This window comes from Limanda limanda, chromosome 12, assembly GCF_963576545.1.
Source record: "Limanda limanda chromosome 12, fLimLim1.1, whole genome shotgun sequence".
NCBI lineage: Eukaryota > Metazoa > Chordata > Actinopteri > Pleuronectiformes > Pleuronectidae > Limanda > Limanda limanda.
In genome coordinates this window covers 23085911-23108416 of record NC_083647.1, presented here as the reverse complement: position 1 = coordinate 23108416, position 22506 = coordinate 23085911, and the positions used below count along the sequence as shown (strand labels likewise).

General features: G+C 44.2%; 1 protein-coding gene across 1 annotated transcript; it reads left to right on the top strand.

Moving 5' to 3' along the window:
• The first annotated feature begins 2652 nt into the window (after positions 1 to 2652).
• paplna (papilin a, proteoglycan-like sulfated glycoprotein) lies at positions 2653 to 21030 on the top strand. Its single transcript, XM_061083069.1, has 26 exons — positions 2653 to 2709; positions 3455 to 3558; positions 5470 to 5530; positions 5955 to 6057; positions 6173 to 6303; positions 6581 to 6704; positions 7066 to 7146; positions 7227 to 7399; positions 8121 to 8244; positions 8335 to 8461; positions 10256 to 10460; positions 10545 to 10721; positions 10860 to 11010; positions 11814 to 11894; positions 12818 to 13013; positions 13539 to 13623; positions 13709 to 13835; positions 14471 to 15008; positions 16901 to 17059; positions 17459 to 17586; positions 18095 to 18149; positions 18335 to 18481; positions 18852 to 18979; positions 19221 to 19329; positions 20363 to 20538; positions 20870 to 21030. The coding sequence occupies exons 1-26, from the start codon at positions 2653 to 2655 to the stop codon at positions 21028 to 21030; spliced, it is 3708 nt and encodes a 1235-aa protein (XP_060939052.1).
• Positions 21031 to 22506: the final 1476 nt, after the last annotated feature.

The window sequence follows — 22506 nt, the reverse complement described above, 5'->3', positions numbered from 1 at the left end:
TTCCCACAATCGGAGATTAAACAAAGACAGTTTTAATCTGAAAGAGACTTTAATGTTGTAACAGTAAAATGACACGATAGGGGATTGAATCAAATGTTCAATGTATCATATGAATATTTAAAAGACGAGTATTAGTGTTTATCTGTTTATTGTCACAACATGCACCAAATAACAGCTTCATCAGAGCAGTGAAATTCTTGTGACCTGGCAGGCAGCATCTACGCAGTAGACAGGCAATACAAGATACAAAAATAACATATAACATATAACATATAACATATAACATAACATATAACATAGTACAACAACATTTAAATGAAGGGCTAGCAGCAGTTTACAGGCTGAAGGAGTGAGGAATATTAAATTAAATAATATGCATATATGTGTAGTAAGTAAGTAAGTTTTTCCACAGAAAACACAATAACAATAACAACACCTGATAGGATTTGTATGATATCGCAGAAATGATTGAATCTATTTAAAACACAAGGTATTATTATGAATTCATTTCATTATTATTGTTGATGATTATTCCCCACATTGACCAGGTGCGTGGTGCAGACACGCCTCACACACACACCCACACAAGACGCTGCTTGCCCCGGATGACTGATGAATAATTGTTAATGTGGTTGGATGGAGGCTTGTACACAGCCCGAGGCTTAAGGCTGCGTGAGGTGGAGCCATCACAAGTTACAGGAAACACTCACTGGGAATATTCTCAACACATCGGGGGTTAATTGGCTCGAGACCCAGAGTTTGGTTTGGTTTGAGTAGAGGATCAGTGATGGATCAGGTTTGATGTTGATATTGGGAACTGGGTTATTGCTGGGAGTCATTTATCAAACAGAAAGTCTGTGTCCGGGTGACTCTGCATTCAAAGAACATGTTTTACTGTGACATCCTGCAGCTGTGAGTTCAACAGGAAGCAGTTTTATCTTCAGGGAAACTTAATTTGAAGAGTTTCGTCCCTAAACACTGATTCACATCTGATCAGAACAACGGATTCCTGATGTTTATCACTGGGACATTTTAGGTCACCACTCATTAATCTGTTGCAGAATAGTTGGGTCAGTTAATGGATCATTTAAAGTCCGAAACAAACATTCACTGGTTTCAGCCTCTCGAAGGTTTTCATTCTTTTAGAGCTCGTCTCTGCTTGATTGTAAATTGAATAACTTTGGAATGTTTCACTAATTTCTGACATTTTATAATCTATAAAGACAGAGGATGAATTGGAAAAACAGTCAGCAGTGATTGGGAATGAAAATGATCCTTGGGCCAGCTCCCCAGGGGGTCTTCCTGCAGGGTCTCAGATTACCAGCAGCACCAGCAGCACCACCCAGTCAGGGGACATGACTCCAGCAGGTTGCTCACTCTGAGGCTCTGCACATCAGACCTGCTGACTGCCTGTCGTCTCTCTGACGTAACCTCCCCTCTGTTCGCTGTTCCACGGGGCATTCGGTGGCCATGGCTGAGGGGTCAGAGGTAGTTTGGCAGCTCCCGCCACCCCCCCACACCCCCTCCACCTCTCCACCAACCCCCCTGACCCCCATCCCTGCAGGAAAACCCCCCATTTGCCCTGAAAAAAATAAATAAACAAACAGCCGCTCCACATGCAACAAAGGAGCCATTTTTAGGTCAGTTAAGCAATTAAGTGAGGAGAGAGAAGAGAAAACAATGTCCAGGTTCTGGATTGATTTAAGGCTGCTGGAAACACATATTATCAATTAATAGATTCATTAATTTGTCTTAAAATGATAGAAAATAGTGGACAAACTGTTCAGGTTGACTAATGAAACCAGCGTCTATCTAATAACTCCAGGAATCTCTGTCTGTTTGTCTGTGTGTGTCTCATATGTCTTGAGAACAGTTCTTCTCTTCAGCTTCATGCCTGGCACGTGTATCGTTAAGGGATCAAGGAAGTGCAGAGTCGGAATTGATGCGATTTGGACACAGTATTCGTTAAAGATCAGTAAACTTAGATTAAACAGGATCATTTGATGACATTTTTAGCCTAAACCTCAACGGACAAAATTTAAAATATCACAACTGCCTGAATATTCAATGACTTGCTCCTCTGTGGATTAAGAATATTCTTTAGAAGCATTATAAGTTCTTTGCTGAAACCTTGTAAACCTGAAACCAGCGCCGTGTTGTGGTGGAAGTCATCAATGCAGCCGCAGACGTCTTCGACATTCAAGCTTTTCCTCAGACTTCCCTGGAACCAGAGCGACAGATCCAGCTGCAGATCATCAGCTGTGGTCGGTGGCTTCAAACCAAACCACAGGAACAAGCTGCTGCATCAGTCACGTTCAGCTTGATGCTCAAAGATCTACGATAAACCATCACTACACATTGATTTATGTACTTGGAAATGTTTGAGGAAATGCAGATGTTTACAGCCTCTCGGCCAAATCCACAGCAGATTCCTTTTGTTATTTATTTTGTTGTGTTTTGTTCCGACCTCCTGCCGTCTCTTTCTGCCCTCGTAGATCGTCTTTGTTCATGTTGGCCTGTGCCTCACTTCCTTTATTGTCTCCCCTCTCGTTGCCCTGGCTCGTTTCCGAAAAAGTTGCTCAATGTGTAATAACCTTTATTAGTCACAGTGACTAACTCTGGATCCTCCGGGTGTTTCTCTCCCAGGGAACAATGAAGATGCTGCTGCCGCTGGTGGTCCTCCAGCTGCTCCTGGCTCCAGCTCTCATGGTAAATCCCCAAATACAATCAACACACACTAATACACCTTAATGAAAGCTGTCAATCTTTTTATAGGATCGTTTGAAAATAAATGGGATTAACACTTTCCTTTCTCTCTTTCAAATCACTGCAGTTTTTACATTATTTAAGGTGTAACTTATTCAAATTATCGATTGATCCAGTGAAAACTATCCTTGCATAATATTTTCTGATGTTTTAGAAATCCACGTTAATGGTAATTAATCGAGAAAAGGATTCCCAGAATAATCAATTATCCTAAAATAGCTTTAGGGCTGGTGTAAAACCCATGAAAAGGAAAACTATCATGTTTATGGAATAATTACAGTTACAGGAATAATGCAGAAGACTCACTTGTCTGAAAAAAGGACACAACTGCTCTTACAACATTTCTTTCTGATGTTCCAGACAAGTGAAACGCTCCTGAAACCAATAATTAAAATAAACAAATCTAGAAATGTGTCATTTTAACCTTTAATTGTGATTAAAAATTTAAATTTGTTTAATGTGAATCAAATACTTTAACTTAAAGGCCACATTTGAGTTAAAACCACAAAACACAACCTCCTTGGCTGAGGTCATAACATAATAAATCACTTCCACATCCATTCATATTTCGTTGTGTAGCCTCCAGTCTTGCTTCTGTTCTGACTTCATTCTTGATCTTTGAAGCAAAGAAAACAACTTCCCAGCTCAGCTTAGTTTTTGTGTGTCTAACCTGCTGTTGTGTACTCAGGTGCCCAGTGTGGATCACTGGGACGCGTGGGCGCCTTATGGAGAATGCAGTCGCAGCTGCGGCAGCGGAGTGACCATGAGAACCAGACGCTGTAACACACTCAGGTGAAGTTTTTTATCTGACTTCATCTGCATATACACACCAACATGTCTGCACACGTGTATAGACACACACTGGTAACACTCACTCGTTGTGAGGCTTCACACACACACACACACACACACACACTCTTTTCCTGTCTGAATACAGCTAATTGTGAGGTTCAGGGGCACAGACGGTATCTTGATTGTGAAAGAATGCCTTGAAGTCACGTGGACGTGGAGGGAGCGGCTCTTTAAAGGGCTTCGCTTCCCTGGGTGTTGCCTGCAGGCGGCTGCAGGGGATCAGATGAGATGGGGAACGTTTTTTTATCCGCCCCCCTTATTATTTTAAATCAACACTTCATGGTTTTACTTTGTTGTATTAGAGTTATTTTTAAAGTACGATTTTTATTAAAGAGTTTGGTCTGACATGATTCTCACACATCTGGCTGAATAAGAAAGGTTTTTTATCGTAGCTAATTGAAATAGTCCAGTAATTTCCCATTAATAGTTCAGGCCTCTCTAAAAGATCACAATGTAAATCTGAAGTTCTGCTGTTATAGTTGAGCTCTTGAATGAAACTTCTGATGTTAAAAGGAAAACAGATGGTTGGGAAACGCGTCTAAACTATAACTCTGTCTGTAAAAGGCTCGGCAGACGTGTAGCTGATCCTCAACAACAACTTGGACTACGATTAAAAAAGACAAGTTTTGACTTTTAGTAGGAAGACAGACAAGCGCCAGACAGAACATGTCCATGAAGATGCTTCTCTAACGTGTCCAAACACTTTTCTGATTCACCTTGTCTGATATTTGGACGCGTTTACGTGAAGGTAAAAGGTTGTTTCTCCTCTTGACACATGTGAAACCTTGTTGTGAGGGAACCAGAACAGAAACTGTATTTGAGGCTGCAGGTTGTCAACATGTTCCTGCAGCTTGTCAGTGAGTCAGACGTCTGATACCGAGTCTGTTCCCCCTCTTCTCCTCCAATGATGAATCATTTTCGGGACGTCCTGCCTCCTCCTACCTCGTCTGCCCCTGATTACACCTCCGAATAGGATTGACAGGTTGAATCATTGTTTGCTTTACAGGAACTCCCATTTCCCCAGATATTCACCTAAGCATAAGATTACCTGACCCTGATCCGAGTGACTCACATCAAGCGAGTTTGTCATATCATCTGCTGAGGGCTACAATCACTCCCTGAGAGATCTGCCCATTACTCCACCTTCCTGATGTGTGCAAATAGCAATGCTCCAAATGTTTTATTTTGTGTACGACTGTCGGGACATGTTTTAGTTTGGGATCTGGCGCGTTGACAGGAGGTTTGTTCTCCAGGCTGAAGGGCAGGGACTTAATCATGAGTTATCAGCACGGCTGGAAGGGAAGGTGGCAAAACAAGCTACAGTCTCAAGGCTCCGAGCCGAGCATGAGCGCAGAGGTTTGGCTTCAGCGGTGTTGCTGTTCGGGCTCCTGCTGTGCTGAGAAGTCAGTTTCTTTATAGGCACAGATTAAAGAGGAATGCCACTTAATGTCAGAGCTGAAACGGGTTATTTCTGAACTCCCAGACTGTTTGTATTTGCAACATGTGCTCTGCCGCCTCACCTACTCATTAACTGCCACTGTGTAACAGTGATGACCCAGAAAGTTTAAATGCAACGGTAGTCAGAAACTACTCCAGATGGTTTATACAGAGCCAGTGAAGTTAGTTATTATATTTACTTAATCTGAGCTTCAGCTATTTAAACAAACATATACAGCAGAGGTTAGCATTCACATGAACACACAATAATTATAAAACCTCTTTTCAGCCTCTGTCTGAAACTTACTCAAACCCCTGTTGTAAGAAATAAAAAGTAAAAGTCTGCATCAGGGTTAATTCATGCAAACGTCAGCTAATCGTGTTTCATATTCACGCTTCACTTTCCACGCGCAGGGCTGATGGAGGACACAACTGTGTTGGACCAGACAAGTCGTACCGCTCCTGCAACATCCAGGTGAGCATACACAACGCCAACACAACGCCAACACAACTCAAAGCAGATTTTCTTCAAAGTGTCTCAATATTGATTGATTATTTATTTAAGCCTCTAAAACACATTGAGGAATGAGACCCTCATTTACAATGGTGCCGAGGGTACAATGAAGAGTTAATACATTGAAAGAAAAAAATAAATAAATAAGAATGAAATAAATATGCATATATATATATATATATATATATATATATATATATATATATACAGTAATACAAGGGAAAAGGTCATAAACAATCATTTTGACGATTCAATAAAATACTATGGTTAAGTCAGCTAACAGTTGCAACAGTATAAAACGAGCTCTGTTTATCCGATGATTTACTTTAAGCTGAAGTCTTTTATGCTTCACTGACCTTTGACCTCCGCCCACTCCTCACCTCAGGACTGTCCGGAGGGATCCAAGGATTTCCGCGAGGAGCAGTGCTCCCAGTTCGACGGGACCAACTTCCAGGGGAAACTCTACAAGTGGCTCCCCTATTATGGAGGTCAGAACCACAGTGGAGTGGATGGGCTGGGCTGCTGTGGGAACACTGGGAATGATACACAAATAATCTCAAGGTTCCTCATAAATGAACAGATGTTGAATTCTCTCTCTGACAGCTGAGAACCCCTGTGAGCTGAACTGCATGCCCAGAGGAGAAAACTTCTTCTACCGCCACCGCAGCGCTGTGGTGGACGGGACGCCCTGTCACCCGGGACGGAGGGACGTCTGTGTGGACGGCGTCTGTAAGGTGGGCCGAGCAGGATCAGCCGTTTCCAGACATTAAATAAGTTTCAGTCTCACATATGAAGAACGAAGCAGCAGCAGGATTTACACGTTCACTGAAAGATTGAACAGCCATAAACATTTTGTTCTTGTTAAATCAGGTCAGAGAAACAACTCTAAACTCTAACCAGGTTGACGTTTAAAAAGAAGCTTCACATAGTTGAGATGTGTTTATTATTCTAAACTAATGTTGTTATCATGCTTTTTCCTCATAACATATAAATATATCATCTCTTCTGCAGCGTCTGGGCTGTGACAACATCCTGGAGTCGGCTCAGCAGGAGGACCCTTGCCTGCAGTGTGGGGGCAACGGGCAGTCCTGCCGCCAAGTCAAGAACAGCTTCACTGTGCGAGACCTGCCCAACGGTACGACGCACAACATGAACACAGACACACACAACTACTTCCTTCTCCAGGAAGAGCTGACATCATCTTTGCGCATCACTCTTTTGTGTATATATGCTCAAAATAATGTATAATAGTCGTCAGGTCAGACAATCTCCTTTCAAAGTTTTATTATCAATATATTATTATTTTACTGGCCTTCAGCCATCACATAATTGTCAATTTATAATAATTTGCCAATCAATAAAATGTATCTGTGCTTAAAACCTTTTTGTAACTGTAGCACATATTGAATATTTAAGCATTTCTAGTTTTGTATTTTTGAGTTTTTAGCCCTTAGTCGTTTCTATCTGTGAAGAGTTGTGTCTCATTTTCCTCACAGGCTACAACCAGATGTTCATCATCCCCGTCGGAGCGACCACCATCAGCATCAGAGAGACGGTGGCTTCACGCAACTACCTCGGTAAAAGTCTTTTACTTTCTACACATCTGATCCTGAGAGAAACAAAGTGTTTTAATGTTTAATCTTTCCTTCCTGGTCAGCGATCAAGAACCTGCGCGGTGAGTACTACCTCAACGGCCACTGGGTGATCGAGTTCTCCAGGGCGACGCCCATCGCCGGCACCATGCTGTACTACCAGCGAGGAGCTGAGGGCGACAACGTCCCTGAGACCATCATCGGCCGCGGCCCCACCACCGAGCCCCTGGTGGTTGAGGTGAGAACACACAGAGTGGATGTGAGATTTAGTCTCGTATTTATTTATAGTTTCTTATCTTTGTCAGATCTCTCAATCCAAATCTCGTAAGGTGCGTTCATATTAAACAACATAGATTTTTTTTTAAACATATATTTAATGGTTTTATACTGTTTTATACATTTACATCAATTTACATACATACATGAACCTTCCCTAACCTGAACATATGGCAGTATAAAATGTCAGTACATAATACAAATATCACAAAAATGGCTAAGTTATGATTAAAACATCATTCAAGGAAAGAAAATTACAATGAAAATACTAATTTAGTTTAAACTAAATTAAAACTAAATATAATATATATATATATAACAAACATGGAACAGAGTACAGCACACATTCCTCACACCAGATTAGTCACTTCACATTTCCAATGCCTCTTCAATGTCACCATTCTTAACAAAGTCCAAAAACATCTCCCAGATACAGTAAAATTGAGAAGCTTTCCTTTCTTCCAAAACAACATAGATTTAATGTATTAGGATTCAACCTCAGGGGCCAAGAATATCCACAGCACATATCTGACTGTCCATAAGCTTTTTAGACATGTTTGTTTATAAGGTTGCATTTGAGATCAGGGGGAGTATAGCAACAGAGGGGTTCGTCCTCTGAGGATCATGAATCTGAACCCATGGTCATTCCTGATTGGTCTTTGTGTACAACCCTCCTCCCTCAGCTCATCAGCCAGGAGCCAAACGCCGGCGTGGAGTACGAGTTCTACCTTCCTAACGGACGCTCCAGAGAGGGCTACTACTGGAGCTTCGGCTCGTGGTCCACCTGCAGCAGAGAGTGCGGATCAGGTTCGATTTCCTCGTACAGTTCACTCCAATGAAGCTTCACAATCCTGCTTCTCGGGAGATGGAATCAAATCCACCCTTTCTCGTCACTAGGCTACCAGTCTCGCTTGGTCTTCTGCACCATCGACAACGAGTCCTACCCCGATTATCTCTGCGCGTCGCTGCCGAGGCCTCAGACCAACCGCACCTGCAACCCACAGCCCTGCCCCGAGGTCCACAGGTGAATGTCCACTGATGAAACTGGTGCAGATTGTTGGCATGTAACTGTCCGAGCTGTTCTTGACTTCTTGGTGTGTTGTGACTGTCTGAAAGGATGGCGTACCTGTATCCTCCACAGTTGTGGAGATCCTCAAAAAGACCCAGAGCTCATGTATTCAGGTAACTCAGGGTCTGCGGTCGTAGTGATAGTTGTAGGTGACTGCAAACACAGGGGGAGATCTCAGTCTTCACACAGTTATCTAGTTCAAATCCATTCTGTCCTTCAGATTGACAGCAGGGAAATGACATATCCTTCAGCTAGAGGCTTCAAAAAAGTGCCAAGATCGTAAAAGTAACAATTCAGACGTGATACCAACGTCTGTCACACTCTCTCCCCCTTCAGTTGTGTTTGACTCTGTGTTTAGCATTTAGTTTAGCATTGAGCCTGTTCCTCATAGAAGAAGAACCAAGGCCAGGGGCAACTGTCGAGCTCAGAGATCTTTTCATGGACGTCATTGATCCTGGACACGTTTGATTTGATCGTCTCTCGCCCCTGAGAGACCCAACAGTGATTTGAAACCAGATTCAGGGGCCTCCTTCCCTCTGCAGCCTCCCCCCCCCCCACCGTGTGACCCCTGTACCTGATCTCTGAGCTGGGCTGCTGCCTGGTAGCTGCACTGTAAAAACGCTGTCCCTGTCTGTTAGTGTAGCTGATGTGCAGTGAGGGGTTCGTAGGTCAAAGGTCACCGTGCAGGGTGTCGGGGACTGTGTGCATATGAATGTGACGCAGCAGCAGCAGCAGCAGCAGTGATGTGGTGGTAAATAGCCGCTGCTTCACTCAGACACTCTGGTATTTCCTGCTCCTTTTCTTTGATGCTGCTGCCGCTCAGAAACCTGAGACGTTAATAAAACCCGAGCCCTCGTTGTCGCTCAATTTAGAGAAATGCTGCAGGGAAGACCAGAACCAGAACGTGTTCACATAGTTGAGCTGCATGTGTGAGCTAAATTAGAAGCAGAGATTCGGGAGCTGTTATTTTTTGGGGAGGGAGAATGCTTTCTAGTTAGCGCTGCTTTTAGAAATTAGTAGCACATACTCCTCCAGGTTTTTGAGAGCTTGATCGTTGTGGGATCTGTTGTGTGTCTCTCTAGTTTTGTTCAGTCTTTACCTTCTATTTAAAGTGATAATGTTAGTTTTGGACTAACACAAATACAATTTTTATTCATTTTGAACTTGTTCCAGCCTCTAAAATGTGAGTTTGAAATATGAATATATTTGAGTTTTTGAATGTTAACCTATGATAGTGATTCACATAGTCAAACAATAGTTTTCACTAATGTTTGATTTATCACAGATAAAATGATTGATTCATTAACCGATAATGAAAATAATCGTCTGGTGTAAACTTAGATTTTAGTTTGAAATATGAATATCTTTGAGTTATTGATTGTTGATTGGATAAACCTATTTCAACTATTTCAGACCGTCACTTTGGGCCCTGGTGAATAGTGATAGGAGTTTTCACTCATATAAAATAAACTTAAATTTTAGTTTTTTCAAGTAAAAAACTTGTTAATAAATAAGTGTTTCCCCTCATGGAGATTCCTCAAAACTTTTAGAATAAAATGATCAATTATCATTTTTGCATTGAAGTATTCACCCGTCAGAAAACAGAATTCAAGCACCTATTTTAGATCTAATAGGAAGCTGGACATATTTTCTGATTTCGGAATGAAACACTTTCCACCACCTCCTGAATCTGCACCAGTACACCCCCCCTGACTTGTGTCCCTCCTCCCTCCTGTCGGGTTTTCCCAGCTGGAACACCGGGGAGTGGAACGTCTGCTCCGTCACCTGTGGTGGAGGATCCCAGGTTCGCAGCGTTCAGTGCAACTCCCATGATGCATCAGGGCCCCGCGTGGTGGAGGACGCCGTTTGCGCCGCCTACACCGAGGCACCTCCGTCTCTGCAGACCTGCAACATGCACAAGTGTGCCGAGTATCATGTGACCACCTGGAGTGTGGTGAGTGGACCACTTGGGTTTTCATGCTGCAGCACCGACAAGATAATGTGTCACATGTGAGGTAACACCCGTGTTGTTGTGTAGTGTTCTGTGACCTGCGGCTCGGGGGAGCAGACCAGAGAGGTGACCTGCACGGGGTCAGGTGGGATGAGGCTGGAGGAGACTTCCTGCAGCGCGTTGCTCCGCCCAGCCGCCGTCCAGCCCTGCAAGATGGCCGCCTGCCTGACACAGATCAGCTGGCAGGTTGGCGAGTGGGGCCTGGTGAGTCGGAGGAGCACAACCAATGTGGCGCAGTTGCTGTGAAACATCAAGTCATCACTTCTCGTGGAGTCTGTTTTCCCCATTCTGCTACGAGTTCTCACTGGTTTCTCCTTTCACTCCCCCCCCCCCTCTCTCCAGTGTTCAAGGAGCTGTGGCTCCGGCTCTCGAGAACGCAAGGTGATCTGCTCGGACCGCGAGAGGAACCTGTACCCGGTAGGCCGGTGTAACACCATCCGCAAACCCACCACCGTGGAGCGCTGCAACAGGCAGCCCTGCTACAGTCCACAGGGTCAGTCTGTGCCTCACCTGCTTCATCACTCTGTAACAGTTCAAAGGTCACCTCACAACTTCACTCCACCCGCAGCATCTCTAGGAAAGATGTTGACACCATGTCTTTCTAGAAAATCAGATACACTCTGAAAGGTTCCATACAGAGCTTTGAGAGAACCTGGACCCCTTTCTTGTCGTACTATGAGAGCATACAAAGCCCACTACAAGAGAAAGATTAGATGGCAACCACCCCTCACCCTCCCCTCCCTTACCTCTCCTTTATTTTTATTTATTTTCAATTTTATGTACCTATTTACTGATTTAATTTATTAATTTATTAATTTATTAATTTATTAATTTATTAATTTATTAATTTATTAATTTATTAATTTATTTTAATTTAATTTAAATTTAAATTTAAATTTAAATTTAAATTTAAATTTAAATTTTCCTCTTTCTTTCTTTTCTCTGCTTTGTCTTGCAGCAGTGATGTATGCAATTGTATTGTAATAATCTAATATTCCTATATACATATATATATATATATACATTCTAAAGTGTCTCTATTGTATGTACTTCTGCTGCATGGGGTAGGCTGGCCGGGGGTGGGTGGGTCTTATTGTGGGTAGGGGTATATCCATCAGATTTGTATAATTGTATTAATTACCCAAAATAAAAACCAGTAAAAAAGTGTTAGACAGGAAAGATGTTGAGGAAATTTCCCCTCCAGAATCTCCTTGAAGAAAATTTAAAAAAGAGTCCAAAGATGAAAACATCACTGTATCATACGTTCACGTGTTTGTTCTCTATCTGTTCATGCAGTTGTCCCCAGCGTCCAGGACCCACGAGGACACGACAACACCCAGACTGTCTTCCAGCCGTACGTTCCGGATCACGCACCAGGTCAGTGTCAGTGAGTTTGTCTGGTGACTGGAGGAGTCGAGTTCATGGAAACGGTTCATTTCATCCGTTAGTGAGTTCACAGAATGATTTGAGTATCAACGGATTTAGATCCTGTGATGAACTGGTGACTATCGCTCGTCTTGTAATGTGTCAAACTCTCAGGGGAACCAAGGGGAGCCCAGAGGATTATGGTGAAGACAACAACTCCCATGATCCTCTGCTGCGTCATGTGTTAGGTCTTTTGTTACTGTTTTGATTGAAAGACCCCTAGTGGCCAAAGTTATTCCTGCAAATGCAATCCAATCATTTTTCTTAAAAAAGTAAATCTTTCTTCTCATCACGGCTCGGACCGAAGAAAATGAAATGTAGGTGTGACGGCGCCCTGATCGTTTCTACCCTCCAGTTCCCCCTGAACCCCTCGCCCTCCTCCTCCATGCCCCCCCGCCCCGTCCCCATCCAGCCCCTGTCCCAGCACTAATTATCTAGGCCCCATTGACATGTTTTCAGGGGTCATCGGCCATTGTCGGCCTGATTAACATACTTCCGAGGCACTGAAGTGTGCGAGTGCTGGCTGTGGTGTCTCTGGCATGTTCTGGCATTTTTCAGAACCCAGTGCTGTCCCAGTCTTCAGGAATTTGCCAGTTTGACGTCTTGCGTGCCTCCACTTCCTGTGCGATAGTGTCCCCTGGATCGTCCCAATTCTCTATCGTTCTCTGCTCCATCTTTCCAAACACTAATAGGTGGTTGAAGTGTTATTGGTTTCGGCGTGTTCCTGCTCAGCTCCCTTTGTGTTCCGGCCTAGTCGCTGTGTGGCCTCCAGCACAATAGCTCCAGACTGTATTGTGAAAAAGCTGATGTACGTGTGAAGTTCTTCTTCCTGTCTAGTCAAAACACATGAGCATGTACAACGTGTGAACTCTCAGTCCGCAGGCCGGAGACGGACCCGACCCAGACGAACGCGGTGGACGACCCTCACCGCTCCGCCCCTGCCCTCCACTGCAGCCAGTCGCATTACGGCTGCTGCCCGGACGGACGCACCTCAGCCGGAGGTCCTCAGGGTCTGGGCTGCCCAAGGGCCGCGGCTCCCACTCCCGTGCAGCCGTCCTGCTTCCACACCAGGTACCTGCCTCCAACCTGTCATTACACTGGGGTGGAGGTTATTCATGGAGTCTGATCCGAGGCCTTTAGCTCCTTTTACTTATTGTTGTCCTGCGTTCACGGCCTCAGCCACAGAGCTGAATCCACGTCTGTGTAAGTGGGACACAGCCACAGCAGCTGGACGGACGCCAGCGCTGTCACACGTCACGCCTTTGATTATGTAAAGCTGCCATTCCATGAAAAATCTCACACGGGGGCGGAAATATGCCGGCTCCTTTGGTTCAGTGTCAACAAGCAGCGGCAGCGTAATGAGGGGGTCTTCCTAACGACTGCATAGTGGGGTCTACCAATGAAAGGGTCTTTTTCTGTGTGACCACTAACCAGAGATCGTTTTCCATTACGCACGACCACAGTTTTCGCCACTAAAACACCACGTTGGACTCGAGGTTTGTTTAGAAATGTCACAGTTGTTATTTCCGTCAGTATCGTCAGTACAAAATGTTTTATTTATTTTTAAACTTGTTCTCTTCTTGTCCTGTGTGGTAGTTACGGCTGCTGCCAAGATGGTGTGACGACCTCTCAGGGGCCCAACAAGGAGGGCTGCGTGGAGTTTGTGGCCCTTGCACCCACTGTGAGTAAATTCACAGTTTGATAAATAGAGATACCGGGTTGTTGTTTGATGGGAATAAGATTGAGTGATGATGTGTTTCCCACAGACTGCTCCTTCCCTCCCCACTGAGAACGCAGTACAGTGTCGCACCACCACCTTCGGGTGCTGCTTCGACCGCACCTCACCTGCAGGGGGACCCAACGGGGAGGGCTGCCCGAACCCACCCAACCACAGTAAGGAGATGGACAGTCCAACACAACATCTGCTTTTTAGTCTGTTTAGATGAATGAATGATGGGAAGATAAAAGAAGAGAGAGAGAGGACAGAGAATCACCTGAAAACAAAGGTTTACTTACAACTTATTGCCCAGTTCCTCCTCTGGTGCTTATAGTATATTTTATCTTTTTCCAATTTCTATATTTTTTATATTTATACTTGCACACATATGCACACAAGAGCAAATTCCTTGTCTGTGGAAACCAGCTTGGCAATAAAACCAGATTCTGATTCTAACTGGACACGACCCAGAGACTGATTGCTGTTCACCAGGGTTCTCAAGTTTATGTATAGTTTACATTTCAGTCGTCCCTCTAATACTTGGTAGAAACAAACTTTTAGAAGCAGTGAACTGTTACTAAAAACTAAAATATTGTTAGGAAAGTAAAAATTTTAAGTTTAGTCTCTCTTCATTAAGCACACGTTGCTGTTATACAAGTCAAACCCTCCTTGAGATAAAGTTATTAATAGATTGAAGATTTAAGAAGATTCTAAGCAGAATCAGCAAATAAATGCAATGAAATAAAATCAATAGAACATTAGAATCTCAAACTAACTTTAATCTGGAGCCTGCTCTCCTTCTCTGTTGCAGTCGAGCGCTCCATCTGCTCCCTGCCTCGTGCCGCCGGCTCCTGCAGCAGCTGGATCCCACGCTACCACTTCGACGTCATCACCTCCAAGTGTGTGCACTTCTGGTACGGCAGTTGCCACGGCAACAGCAACAACTTCATGACCAGGGCCGAGTGCCACCAGGCGTGTCAGGCACCTGCACCGAGCCAGCAGGGCCCCGAGGTGCTGGCTCCCGCTGGAGAGCCCACACCGAGGAGAGAATCCACCCCTGGGAGGCCCACATCTGGAGCAGGCACCTCATCTGGAGCAGGCACCTCCTCTGGAGCAGGCACCTCCTCTGGAGCAGGCACCTCCTCTGGAGCAGGCACCTCCTCTGGAGGGTCCACAGGCGGGCAGTCACGCAACATGGGGAGGATTTTCACAGTCCAGGGAGGTTCGAGCACCGGCACCGGCAGACAGGCCACAAGCGCCGCCACAAACGCCCACAGAGGTAGAACCTACCTGCGGGTCCGCCGGCCTTCACCCGCCGCCGCTGCACAGCACAGCGGCCCAGCAGCGAGGTAAGACCCCCGGAGACCCCAGGGAGCACGGCAGACCACCCTCTACCGGCTCCAGCCCTGACGCCACTGGTCCTTTAGCTCTGTTTACACCCTCCTGCCCTGGTGAAGGAGCCCCTCGGCCCCACCACGAGTCGGTGAGAGCGAGCTGAAGGAGAAACATCATCCAAAGACATTCACTCACCTCCATAAAAAAGATTACGATGATGAAGTTGATGTTAGAATGCTCCACAAACACTTTTAAACAGTTCGACAAAAGTCAGAACATGAAGGGTTTTTGTTCACAATCTCATTTTGAGACGTATTCAGTAAAAATGTATCATCTGTTATCGTAAGAGACTCAATCTTGGCTTCTTTATCCAAGTTTTTGAGACTAAATGATATGATTTAAAGAGTAACTCAGCACCTTGTTTTCACTGAGCTCTGGTGGTTTAACTCCTCACCTGGCTGCAGTGATGTAGAGGTGAACCTCAGGGTCAGACACTGTGGTCTCCAGCAGAGTCCTGCACCCACAGAGCCCCAGACCCCACCTGGTGGTTGAGTTGTGTTCTGGGGAAAAACTCCTGTTCTCCTGCAGATGTTTTTACAAGCATCATTTAAATTTCTCCTGAAAAACAAACTTGAGTTGCTTTTATTTAATTTTCTCCCCGTACCTGTGAATTAAAACCCGTCGGGTCCTGGAGACCTGACCCGGTGCAGGACTCACAGATCCAACACAGCAGAGCTCAGAATCCCTGTTCTCCTGCCTGATGTTGAGTTACTCTTTAAAGACGACTATTCTCATTTTGTTATGATCTGTGCAACAGAATATTTGCTGTGTGCTGTGCTTTAGTTTGTGCATCACGCTCTTCATGTAGAAAGCTTTGCTTCGTAGAACACTCGCTGCAGCTCCACAGACTCTCACACTCACGCCTGCTTCAGTAGCTACACCTTGTTTCTGTGGTTTTAACCTGGACACCACGTCAGGAGAAGTTGAAAACCTCACGGCGACGCTACTCGGACTCCTCTCTGTTGGTTTCTGGGACTTTTCCTGTTCTGTGTGGAGTTGGTTTCGGTTTCCTTCTTGTTGCTGATCTGTTCCCTCTTCCTCACCGTGTCAGCTTTGTGTTTCCACCTCGATGTCTTCAGATCAAACTAATAAAGGTTCCGCTGTGATGCCTCACGTCCTCGTCTGTGTGTCGTCACTAAACTCTGTCGTGTCCACCTCACACGTTGTGTAGTTGTGTTGTGTTGGAGTTGTCGCTGGGAGATGTTGCTTGTCCACTTCTTTACTCTGGGTTTTATCTGGTGTCAAGAAAACTGTCCTTCGTCTTCTGGTGTGTGTCAACATCACCTCCGAGTTTTTAACATTAGTTCATGTTGTGTATCTGTGTTGTCTCGAGGGTCAACATTGTGTGTCTGTGTTTTCTCGTTGCATGTTGAGTCTGTCTCCTGCTCTTGTCTTTTCTTCTGCTGCCGGGTTGTGGCCGTTCTTTATGTCTGCTGTGGTGACGACTAATCAAAGAACCAACAGGAGCATAAAGTGACTCTTCTTTCTTTTCATCCTTCATCCTCTGTTTCCCACATTCCTTCACTCCTTACTTACTTTCTTTCATCCCTTCTTGAATCCATCCCTCCTTCTTTACTTCTTTACTCCATTCCATCCTTCTATCCTTCCCTCCCTCCTTCCTTCCTCCATTCCTTCTGTCCTTCCTTTATTCATTTTGTCCTTACCTTTTACCATTGCATCTTCCTTCTTTCCTTTCTTACTTATTCCTTCCTTCCTCCCTTCCTCTCTTCCTTCCTTTCTACCTTCCCTCCTTCATTCATCCCTTCCTTCCTTCCTTCTATATCTCCTTTTATCATTCCTTCCCCCCTTCCTCCCTCCCTGTCTTGTATCACCTCTTGTTCCTCAGTTTGACGCTGGGTGAAGTGACCATCGATAAGTCGGACCCCTCCACAGTGGAAGCTCTGGTCGGCCAGACGGCCGTGCTGCCCTGCAGAGTCCGTCCTCCGCCGTCCTCCACCGTCATCGTGGAGTGGAGACGGGAGGGCGTCCCGCTGTCCACTCACAGGTCAGAAACACACACACACACACACACACACAGTCTGACTTCATGGACATTTCATTTAACCTGTTTTAATGAAGTAACAGCCAATGACCAGGGTTTCCGTCCCATTCCTGAGAACATCGCTCAAGATCATTTTGAGGGAATTTCTCTAGATTTGGTCCAAATGTTCACTTAGGCTCACGGATTGAATCAATAGATTTGTGGGGTCAAAGGTCACTGTGGTCTCTTAACATATCTCCAGTTGGCCTTCAGAACATTTCTTCACATCCTGACCAGTTGTCACTTGGATACAAAGATAAACCGATCAATGGTCAAAGGTCACAAGTCACGATGACCTCGTATGAATCTGGTATAGAATGTGCTCTGGCTCCACCGGGTGGTGATCTTTGTTTTCTTCCTCAGGCATCACCAGCAGCCCAATGGCTCCCTGTTGGTCGGTCCTCTCACCGAGTCGGACTCTGGTTGGTTTTTGTGCTTGGCCACTCGGGAGCGTGAGAGAGATCACCGCTACATCTACCTCTCCGTCTCAGGTGATGTCGTACATTTACACCAATTTAATAAAAACATAGAACAGTACATCAAAGATTGTGGTAAAATAACCATTTTATTCAACCATTACATTCCACTGACCACTTTTGAAACAACAAGAGATGTGTTACATGAAGGATATGAATGATTTCCTTTTATCATCAATTTACAATCTCATAAAGGTTTTTATTCAAGTTTGTAAAGATTATGGAATGACATAAATACACATACAACCGTGCAGATAGTCGTGTAAATTGCAGATTGTATCTATAAAGACTCGATCACTCCACGTACAGTCAGATAATTGGGGCCGGATTCGGTCAAAACCCTAATTTGACCGACTTTAACCCCAATTAGTTGGTCACACGTAAATCCTGAAGACTGGGGGAGAAGCCCCGATGTCACAGCTGAAGTCAGAGCATGCTGAGTCTGTGTGAATGTGTTGATTTGAGATTATGTAAGTGAATTATGACGGGAGCGCTCAATCGTCTGTGTGTGTGTGTCACATAGAGGGATCGTCCCAGCTGATTCCCACCTCTCTCCCCGGAGACGGCCCGTTCTCTCGGTGAGTCAAATCTCTACTGTCCATGAAAGCTTTAATAAATGTTCCCAATATCAAACCCAAAGTCGAGACATTGAAACTTACGGACACATAAGCACATGCAGATGTGGAAAATGTCAGTAAATGTCAATTCTTCTAAGGATTTGTGGCTCTATAAATGATACCGACTCCCTGACCTTCTCCCTCAGGTTCAGTATTGACCGCTCGAGTCCGTCTTTGCTGGAAACGCGAGCAGGACAAACGGTCCGGCTGCCCTGCACCATCGTCCCTCCGTCAGCTCTGCAGTCCGTCAGCGTTCAGTGGACAAAAGACGGACGGACCCTCACTGACTCCAGGTGATCACACGCAGCTTCGACCTCAATACAAGCCTGATCAGAGTCCAGAGAAAAGAGAGTAAAGAACCCTGGTTGAGCCTCAGTTAAAGATGAGAACTATTAGATCTTTTAAGATAAATTACTTAAATTGTAATTAATGTCTCAGTTGCAGTGTTAATCCTTAAAGATCCAAACTACTGTGCATTTTAACACCCGAATCTCAGCTCAGACATGATTGGTCCCCAGAGGATGAATCTGGCTGATTGTGGTTTCCTTGACTTTTCATCTAGCGACACCATTTTTCAACATTTTCAGTGTTTACCCAGGGAATAATTCATTAAGGTCCAGATGTCTACGTGGACAGGGGCTCTGACTGACTGCTGTGTTGTAGGTTTACCCAGAAGTCCGATGGCACGCTGATCGCTGGCGGGCTGAAGTCTGCTGACTCCGGGGTCTACACGTGCACCGCCTCCAGCCTGCAGCAGCTGGAGCAGAGACAACTGCAGCTCAGAGTCCAAGGTGTGTAGAACTTCAACATCTAGTCACTCACATGCACGTCACTGCTTTATCTTTATTATGAGAACCAGAGAATAAAATACTGAGGTTCCGTACTACTGATGGTGTAGTTTCACACAGCTACCAGCAGGCGGCAGCAGAGCACATGCACTTATTTCTACAACATCCAGAATACTAACTGATATGTGTGTAAATAAAGTCAAAGAGAATAAATGTGTATTTGATCTGTTCCCTGGTCGTCCAGCGGACCTGAAGATCACCACGGCCCCAAACAACATCCAGGTGTCTGAAGGCAGCACGGCTCTGCTCCCCTGTGTGGTGTCAGGAGACAACATCAACATCGGCTGGTCCAGGTACAGGATCACTATGTGGCTGCGGCAGTTTCCTTAAAGGACCTCATAATGAACCTTGAGAACAGCAGCAAGACACTGAAAGACATAAAGTAGATAAGATATCGAACAGTGGAAGAGGAAGTACCCAATCATTTTAATGAAGTACAAATAAACAGATGTCAAAGTAATCGTATCACATTAACTTTTCTACTTGAGTAAAAGTAAGTGCTTTAAAATATACTTTTAAATATTAAAATTAAAGTACTTATACTCCCTTATGCAATGGTGTACTTCATGTATAACTGTATATTTGCAGTACACATGTTAAAACATTACAGACTCTGTCATATTCAGAAAATAAAGAGAGCTGAAGATGAGGCTACTGGAAACACTTTTCATTAACATATTAATTAATGATCGAGTCTCTGCAGCGACCTGTTTCCAGTAACTTTCAGCTGTAACTCCATACATTGTTAGAAAAACATAGTGAAGCAGAAAGTACAGATATTTGCTGATATATGCGGTGGAGTAAAAGAGAAAAGTACTTGAAAATATATATACTTTAGTACAGATACATGAAAAATGTACAGTAACAAAGTAAATGAATAAGTTACATCCCACCAATGATATCTAACATCTGTAAGTGACACAAACAAAATAACAAAATGGTTTATATGATTATTACTGTATTTAAAAGGTGATATATATTTTTTTACCTTAATGTTTTGTACCTTTTTTAAGGAACATCATCACAAAGTTTATAACTGAGTCCAGTTTTAAGCACAAGATGCTTTTATTAAAGGTTGCGTGCGTCTATGGAGAAGATCTACATGAAAATCCAACATGTTTTCTGAGCATATGATTTTTATTTTCTTCAGCTGAGGTAGATGTATCTTTACTTTTGTAAATTCTGGTCAAATTAGACCCGAAAATGCAGAATCTGACAAAAGAACAAGCTCATGTTTGATTCTCCAGAGAATTAAAACAGATTTCTGCCTTGGAAAAAGCTGCACGAAGCTAAAGGGCCTGAACTGACTTCGTCTTCTCTTGTCAGAAATGGCGTCCCGGTGCGTCCAGACGGTCGTAACATCCTGATGTCGTCCGACGGCAGCTTGATCCTCAACAATGTGAAGTCGTCGGACGAGGGCACGTACACCTGCAACGCCTACACGGGCATCTACTCAGTGAGCGCCACGGCTGAAGTGAGGGTCATCAAAGACACGCAACAAGGTGCGAATGGAAGTCTCACTCAGACGTCCTCATGTTGTCATGATCCCAATGTTCACATTCAGGAGAGAATAATGATTTTGACTTGATTCCCTTTGCTTGAGTAAGAAAAGAGTTTCAGAGAGTGCAAGGAAAAATAGTTAATCACAAATAAACTGATTTCTAATAGGATACAAAACAAACAAACAAACATACCAAATGACAGAGGTGGAAACATAACCTCCTTGGGTAATAATCTGTATAGATCTTATAGATTCTTATTTTTGAATAGCTCTTATTTGCGTGAGGCCGCGAAGAAGCTGAAGGTGACTGTTTGTTGTTGCTGCTGTTGCAGGTGTGGATGTTCCTCCAGAATGCGTGGACCAGCCCGAGCTCGCCAACTGCGAGCTGATCGTCTACGCCCGACTCTGCTCCAACTCGTACTACTCCAGTTTCTGCTGCGCCAGCTGCACCAGGCACTCACAGAAACACGACAGGTTCGGCCGGCTGGGCTAAAACCGCCGAGCGCTTGAAAACTGTGGCCCAGGCAGGTTCGTGCTCCCGGGGACCGGATCTTTAAAAACCTGAACTTTCAACTCTGAACTGCCGCATTTGCCCAAAGGACTTAAACATATCCCAGCAGGTTGTGCAGAGTCGTGCTTCGACGATACAAAAGGGACTGATGACTGTAGGCGTAGTTACATCTGTGGAGTCGGATTTCTACAGCTTTGTTCAGGGAGCCTTTACATGTAGAAAGCGAATGATCCTGTAACGTCTGTTGAATGTGACCAATCAAAACTCAGACTTTTTCTTTTGAAACGTGTTTAACATTAAGTTATTGCTCAACTGGACGGACTTTATGATTCATGCTCTCTGTTTTTAAGAGAATCGTACAGCTGAGGCAGGATTTAACGTATCCTGAAACTTCTCCATCCTCGCTGTAGTGTTAGCCAACATATTTCTTTTGAAGAAATCGATGCAGGAATTTGCTTTTCGCTGATTCTGTGACTTACCAGGAGCTCACACTGTTTATTTGTATGTAATTATTTGATAATAAAACAATATTTTGATAAAAAAAACTCCTGCTTGGTTTGAATTACTGAATGTCAAACCCCAAAACAAGACGTGTCATCCCAGTCAGCACCACGAGGTGGCGCTCTGCAAATTGTCTCATTCAGCTGCTTTTGAACTGTCACTTGTGGGTCAAACTTTTTCTTTCTCTTTGGAAGCTTCCATTGTGAAGATGGTGTTCAAACGTAAACCTAATAAAACATCTGTATCTGCATTTCAGACATTAATAGCAGATTTTTAGAGCTGATTGTTAATTAAAGTTAATCTGTTTGTAAGTGATAACGGCAGCAACTATGCAACTCTTGTTTCAAAAGGTTCACAGACTTTCTGAGTTGTTCACATAGGAGAACTTGTTTTAACTGAATACTTTCTATTACGTGCGTTTTGTTTCTCAAAGTATTATGTGCAGAAGACGAGATGTTATCATCAGACAAACTTTTCTGTTTCCTGTTTGCGTGACTGCTGAGAACACAAACATGTTTTGCAAGGAAACAAATGGAGAAAGTAGAACGTCGACGGTTTCAGTCCCACTGGAGACTTTAGTGGTGCAGCATAAATAAATAAATGTGCAGTTTGATGAAACGGAAGTTTTTAGTTTATAATCTGGTTTCAAACATAGTCAGATTCAGAACAGTATAACATGAAAATAGAATTTAAACACTTGGGACTCTCATATAAATGATGTATAATTCTCTTTGTCTTCCTCTAATGTCATAATGTGATATCTGGGACTGCAGCAACATTTTATCAGCTGTTGTGTGCAACACAACACGTGCTGGTTGGTTGTGTAGCTTCAGTTGACACAGAAGTGGAGGTTTTCCAGCTGTTAGCTCAGAGATGTGCAGTGTGGGTGTGGGTTCGTGCAGAGATGCAGGTGCAGCCTCGGGGGCCGGAGGTTGTGGTGAAGTGAGATGCTGCAGC

Bases quoted from the DNA above. Each gene is read 5' to 3' on its own strand.
- paplna (XM_061083069.1), top strand. From the start codon at position 2,653: ATGAAGATGCTGCTGCCGCTGGTGGTCCTCCAGCTGCTCCTGGCTCCA. The intron at 13,014-13,538 runs GTACCTGCCTCC...CCTGTGTGGTAG, and splicing joins CCGTCCTGCTTCCACACCAG to TTACGGCTGCTGCCAAGATG. The intron at 13,624-13,708 runs GTGAGTAAATTC...TGTTTCCCACAG, and splicing joins TTGTGGCCCTTGCACCCACT to ACTGCTCCTTCCCTCCCCAC.